The sequence below is a fragment of the Sinocyclocheilus rhinocerous genome, unplaced genomic scaffold (genome assembly GCF_001515625.1).
Source record: "Sinocyclocheilus rhinocerous isolate Xijiao unplaced genomic scaffold, SAMN03320098_v1.1 scaffold7065, whole genome shotgun sequence".
Classification (NCBI taxonomy): domain Eukaryota; kingdom Metazoa; phylum Chordata; class Actinopteri; order Cypriniformes; family Cyprinidae; genus Sinocyclocheilus; species Sinocyclocheilus rhinocerous.
The window spans coordinates 32,964-40,024 of NW_015633523.1; the positions used below are offsets into that span (position 1 = coordinate 32,964).

General features: G+C 39.2%; 1 protein-coding gene across 1 annotated transcript in view; it reads left to right on the plus strand.

The window, feature by feature from the left end:
- The window catches only part of LOC107744067 (DNA replication licensing factor mcm7-B-like), a 20,753-nt gene that overhangs the window by 8,822 nt on the left and 4,870 nt on the right, over window positions 1-7,061 (plus strand). Inside the window, exons 5-11 of the mRNA XM_016557538.1 lie at window positions 3,237-3,417; window positions 3,510-3,647; window positions 3,726-3,875; window positions 4,787-4,901; window positions 4,977-5,108; window positions 5,856-5,939; window positions 6,011-6,222. Coding sequence (XP_016413024.1) covers window positions 3,237-3,417; window positions 3,510-3,647; window positions 3,726-3,875; window positions 4,787-4,901; window positions 4,977-5,108; window positions 5,856-5,939; window positions 6,011-6,222 — 1,012 coding nt within the window. The remainder of the gene's footprint in view (window positions 1-3,236; window positions 3,418-3,509; window positions 3,648-3,725; window positions 3,876-4,786; window positions 4,902-4,976; window positions 5,109-5,855; window positions 5,940-6,010; window positions 6,223-7,061) is intronic.

Genomic DNA, 7,061 nt, shown 5'->3' on the forward strand with positions numbered 1-7,061 from the left:
ATATTTCTGTATTCAAAATTTTATATTTAAAACATTAATCTCCACATGAATATGAATTTAATTGCACTCATGCCACCTCTGAGCCTCATTAAACGTCTGAAAATGTACCTACAAGCCACTTTTGTGTTCTTCTGTGCACCCTCTGTAGTACAAATTAATTTTTTATTAATACTAATTTCATATGATTGGTAACTTATTTGTATTATTCTACTTATTATATGGTTTTAAATAGAACATACTTTTTTGAATTTGACAGATGAAAATGATGCCATTACAAAGGTAAAAACAAAATACTCCTGTAAGTCACTTTAAGGAGTCACATGTAACCTCGTATTAGGAAGGCTAATTTTTTATCAGAATTTTGCATTATTGATCAGAAGGTGCTCCTAAATTTTTTAAATTAAGAGGACAAACGCTCCTAAAAAGAAAAGTAAGTATAGAGCCATGTGTAACAGTATATTAGATCCGTGCATGAGGTCTTAAAGAGACAGCAGCCTAAATAAACCTCCATTATACAGTGAAGACTAACCAGTGTTATTTTACAGTTGAGTAGATTATAGTTAGACCTATTTTTTAGTTAAAATAAATTCAATTCTGAGTGCACCTGATTCTTTGGTGGGGAGGGGGTGTGGTCCATGAGAAATAGTCCTGCCAGCACAGCTAGAAAAAAATCCTAGGAAACACTGCATACATTTAATACAATTAGAAAAATGCCATTACAAGGTAAAAAGAAAATGCCCCTGTAAATCACTGAGTCAAATGTCACCTCGTATTAGGAAGGCTACTTTTTGATCAGAATTTATTATTGAACTAAAGGTGCTCCTACATTTTTTTTTTTAATTAGGAGGACAAGCGCTCCTAATTACGAGAAAAAACTGCTCTTAAACTGGGTGTGAGACAGGTATGGGGTTTGGCTGAGGAAAAATTCAGTCTAAAGATTTTTTTTTTGCTTTAACCCCTGAATGAAGTAAACAATACACTGTATAATAATACAGTGTAATAATATAACATTACAATAGGGCTGCAACTAACGATTATTTGGTTGATTTTTTTTGATTAATCGGATAAAAAGCCCAATTTTTTTATTTTATTTTACTCACCAAAAAAACACTTCCACATTCTGCCCAATGTCCTTCAAACAAACGTGCCAAATGAATGCTATGAAAACATACAGTGCTTCACAATTTATTAGACCACCTGTCATAATAAAGAGAAAACACATATTTTAGGAATCTGTCAAAAAAAATAGTTTAAACCTAAAAAATTACTGTCATTTATTGGGCAAATAACAAACTGAAACAAATAAATAGTATTTATTCACATAACTAAAATGGCCTTATGCCTTTCATGTCACATCACACTTTTTTCACTTCATAACAGCTTGCAGCCTTGCTGGCATTGTTTAGGTACTTTTCGACTGTAATTGGGCATCTGGGGGAAAAAAAAAAAAGAGGAAAACACTATACAGTGCTTGACTATTTTTTTCTGCCTTTCTTTGATGGACAACTGCAATAATTATATTATAGCATTAGAAATGGCCTACTACTGTTACTAAAGAGCTTACACAAATTGGAGGACTAACCAATACAGAAAGCTAAAAAATAGGGATGTAACGATTCACTCAACTCACGATTCTATTTACGATTTAGATTTTTTACAAAATGAGATTTAAGATAAATTATAAATTAAATGTGTCCTTTTATTATTGCTTGGACAAAATGCTGCACATTTCTTTGTGAAATTGAAATATAACACTATAATAATATAGCACTTGCATATTATTGCTCTTTTGTTGGTTTTGATTGCTTCTATTGTCCTCATTTCATAAGTTTGTTAAGCACTAAATAGGTGAATATAGTTTAAGTCTTTACATTAAAAATTAAATTGATAAAGATAATAAAGACGAATAAAATCACAAACTCCGTGGTAACCAATAGGTTAGAGTAATGTTCTGCAGGAACGCGTTCACTTTGATCAGTCACATCTTACTGTCATTTCTTTATCCTGTAAAAGACTGTTATGAAGCGTCTGATATTTATATTCAGACAATTACACGCTGTTATCAGTTCCTACTCATAAAATGCGTGCACTACGTGTTGACTTTTAAACCTAAATTTAACGTTTAACAACAGATATTTCAGCACAATGAATGTTTTTGCGCTGAGTATTAATTGTCTCTCTCTGTGCGTGCGCCTGCCGCTCATTGAGTAAAGATTTAAACTTAACGCAGACTGTCAGGACGGGCCTCGCGTGAATTTGTGACATTTACAGAAAGATATGACCGTAAACTGAGGACGCACACGCATCTGTCAAAGCGCCTGACAGGGCAAGCCATTACGCTAATGGCTTGTAAAGAATTAAATGTTTTGGGCAGCTTGGTTCACGTACTTCTCCCGCAGCATCTCATCCTGTTTCCTCCACTATTTTTAGATGCTTTTTGTAATTCTGTGCTGTAATTTGACGCGACCGGCTGAAGTTGGACGTGCACTGTGGGCAGACCTGACTAATCGATAATGAGAATCGTTGTTAATTATTTTCATTATAGATAATAATCGATTTTATTGATTAGTTGTTGCAGCCCTATATTACAATAATACTAAAGATTTTAATAAAAACTATAAAAGTCAGTTGCCTTTTATATTTAGATATAATGATCAACACTAAAGTTTTGAATTTGTCTCACGTTTAAAGTTTGCATCACTGATTCAGTTCTTGCTGCTATTGCTGTGAAGCTGCTTTGACACGGTTTATGTATAAAGTTTCATCAAAATAAATCTTACTTGACCATAAACGTTTAAATTGGACACAAGGCCAGTTATAATGAAGTTTTTCTTCATCATTTTGATTCTACTGAAATTTGTCTGGAAATAAACATGTTAACGGTGGCATACAAACTTTATTATTTAATGTATGTCTTCTTAAATCATTAAGACATCAGTCAAAATATAATATGTAATATAGTGCATGTATTGGTAGCAAAACACCAAACGAACTGTGATTATCGGATGGCAGGCGCGCTGCAAATAATGCTTTGTGAAGTCTGAAAACGGACTAAAAGACCAGTCTTGAGATTGATCATCAAAAATGAGAATGGGTTATGACTAATGGATATTGTCTCACACACACACACACACACACACACTGGTGTCCAGGTGAGTTCAGTGTGTGGCAGATGTTATCGTGTTTGTCATGCTGTACTCACTGGTTTATAATTGCATGAATCGTGTGTTTCTCAGTGAGGTTTATTTCCGTCCTCCGTCCACGCTGAAGCCCAAGGTGGTGCGTGACGTGAAGGCCGACAGCATCGGTCAGCTGGTGACCGTCAGGGGAATCGTCACCAGAGCCACGGAGGTCAAACCCATGATGGCTGTGGCCACGTACACCTGCGATCAGTGCGGAGCCGAGACCTACCAGCCGGTGCGCAGCTCATTAGTGCATACGTGTCTTTAAACGCTCACATGTGTGTGTGTGTGTGTGCTAACACGAGTCCTGTCCCTGCCACTGCTCAGATCGCCTCTCCGAGCTTCACGCCGCTCATCATGTGTCCCAGTCAGGAGTGCGTCACCAACAAGTCTGGAGGACGGCTGTACCTGCAGACACGCGGGTCAAAGTTCATCAAGTTCCAGGAGCTGCGCATTCAGGAGCATGTGAGTGTGTGAGAGCATCACGTCTGTCTGGCTGAGTGTAGATCATGCAGAGTGTTGATTGTGTGTGTGTGTGCTCAGAGCGATCAGGTGCCGGTGGGAAACATCCCTCGCAGCATGACCATTTACGCCCGCGGAGAGAACACGCGTGTGGCGCAGCCTGGAGATCACGTGGCTGTTTCTGGAATATTCCTTCCTCTGCTGCGCTCCGGATTCAGACAGGCTGTACAGGTGACACGCTTTACACACGTCACACACATCTCAACATCCTATCAACAAACAGTGGGCAGAACAAGTCCCTCTCTACATTTGTATCGCTGCGTCCCAATGTTCATACTATCCGTCCTAAATAGTATGTGAGATTAGAATAAGTGTGTCCCAAAGCATAGTATGTTGAAAAGAGTACGCCAAAACACTCTGTGCACTCTAATGGCTAATAATACCCACAATCCATTGCGCTTTGGTGAAGGATTCAGTTCAGAGCTACAAACATGAATAAAAAGCGTTAAAAAAAACTACAAACATGGCGGATGTGCGCGACTGACGGTTGAGTAGAGCGGTTTAGATAAAGGGGCTTGAGTTACTAATTATCAACATTTAAGCTGGTAAAAAATATCTATTTAATGTTATCTGTTTTATTTCATCCGCAACAACAATGTGAACTTTTATAAAGATCAGTTTGGCTATTAACTTTTAAATGCATCGTTATACAAAAAAATCTGAGCAGTTCTCCGCATGAAAGACCTGCGGCTAGCAGATCAACGTGCGACTTCTCTCTCTGATATTGTAGGAAGTTAAATGAAATGAAATGTGGATGTTAACTGTGACGAGATGATTGACAGGTCAGTTTACAGTGACAGGATGCGTGTAATTATGCGACAGAGTCTGTTAAAGACACAGTTGTATCATGTGATAGTTTGATAGCTTGCCTACTCTTCTACTACACACTCTTTTTGTGAAGAAAAAGTGCACACTTTTGAGTATGTCCTTTAAGGGTGTAGTATGAGTAAGCGAATTGGGATGCAGCGTAAGACTATCTAAACGTATGGTCACATGACCTCGAGCTCTGTGTTTTACTGTGTTCAGATATGTCTGGTGTGTGTGTAGGGTTATTGATGTGTGTGTGTGTGTGTGTGTGTCAGGGTCTGCTGTCAGAGACGTATCTGGAGTGTCACTGCATCACTCTGATGAATAAGACTGAGGATGATGAGCTGGGAACTGAAGAGCTGAGTGATGAAGAGCTGCGTCAGATCACGGGTAACACGCTTCGTGTCTGTGTGGGGTTTATAAGGGTTGTGACGTGTCTCTGGACTCACGTGTGTGTGTGTATAGAGGAGGATTTCTACGAGAAGCTGGCGGGCTCGATCGCTCCGGAGATTTATGGCCATGAGGACGTGAAGAAGGCGCTGCTGCTGCTGCTGGTGGGTGGAGTGGAGCAGGCGCCGCGTGGGATGAAGATCAGGGGTGAGACGCGTCTGTCTGCTGCTGCTGATGCTGCATGAGAAGAAAACTAACTCAATTCAGCTCTACGTTAACACTTAAATTACTGATGATATTATGAAATTATTAAACTCACATCAGACTCTTTGATAACCAGTTACTTTTCACTTAAGATAATCGAGTGTATTCATTGACGCTTTTTGAGAGTTGTTTCTGTCTTGGAGCAAAACTGGCCATTATCTAATTCCTAATTCTAAGTCCGAACATAAGATTTCACCTCTAACAACAATAACATTACTATTTTCATTCATACTGTTTGAGAATCACTTACATTCGCTTTGAACAAAACCGAGCAGCATTTAAATCTCTCAGTTGTGTGTTTGAGTCACTGCAGCACTGATATGTGTGCCAGAAAACACCATAAATACAACCGAGTTACATCTGAATCCAGAAGATCACTATGTATATCATCATATCGCACAATCCTCAACTTACTCTGTTAAAGCACTACAGCATTATAAATATGACAGTATGATTTTCTGTAAAGCAGCTTTGAAACCATGTGTCTGAAAAGAGCTTTACAAATACATTGGACTCGATAATAACTTTGACACTGATATAGAGCTGCATTGAATCAACACTGTACTGAGTAAGGACATTATTGCTGTACAGCAGAATTAGGATTTGTCTGATGTTTGTTTATTAATGTGAAGCTGTTGTGACAGTCTGTTGTATGAAGCGCTGTTTGACTGAATGCGTCTGTGTTTGTAGGGAACTTTAACATCTGTCTGATGGGAGATCCGGGTGTGGCCAAGTCTCAGCTGCTGTCCTACATCGACCGTCTCGCTCCTCGCAGTGAGTGTGGCCCGCAGCATCGCTCCTCCGTCCGCTAGCGTCGCACGGCTAACTCTGGCGCTCTGTTGCAGGTCAGTACACGACGGGCCGCGGTTCGTCCGGTGTGGGGCTGACGGCGGCGGTGATGCGTGACCCGGTCACGGGTGAGATGACGCTGGAGGGCGGCGCTCTGGTGCTGGCTGATCTGGGCGTGTGCTGCATCGACGAGTTCGATAAGATGGCCGACGCCGACCGCACGGCCATTCATGAGGTCATGGAGCAGCAGACCATCTCCATCGCCAAGGTACGGTGCGCTCCGCTCGAGCTGGGCGACCTCTAGGGTTGGGTACCGTTCACATTTTAACCGGTACGGTACCTGAATTTCGGTGCCGGTACCCTACGGTACCTTTTTTTGGTACTTTACTATGTGTAATTACAAAAACATTTATTTCAGTGAAAATATAAGTCCAAAAGTCTCAATTTCAACATTTTGAACAATAGGGCCCTACAAACTTTTTCTTTCTTTCTTTTTTTTCCCCCCAGAAATTCTTGTTTTAATTTTTCTGAAAATCAAATGAAGGCATTAAACATTTATTTTAAATCAAATGAAAATTAAACCCTTTTATTTTTTGCCAAACAAACTGAGGTTTACTGTTGAAATTAATACATGGAAGAAAAATTGTGTGAATATTCCTTTAAAACATTTTTAATAGGCTAATAATTGTATTATTTTTTTCTACAATTAAGTGATTAATCTGGTTGTAATATTTATTTTGATCATTTAATTGTTTTTAAATTTGATAGAAAATGGAATATTTAAAGACATTATACTGTACAAAAGTAATACAAGAGTAATATATTTCTGTTACATGTTAAACCGTACTTTTATTTTGACAGGTTGCCTTGAAGTTTCTGTGTGTATACAGTATGATGATGCTAGTTTTCTCAAATGAAACGATACAATTCTTGTGAAGTGACTCTCACAGCAGCTCTGGAGAATAAGTGTGTGTGTTCATGTCGTCATATAGTGAGACGCAGAGGCCGGAAATCACCGCCAGTGTCACGCGTGCTTCAGTATTTGTGTAGTAAACAAAACCGCGTTTCCGCCATTCATACATACAGAGGCAAGCAGAACATGCAGGA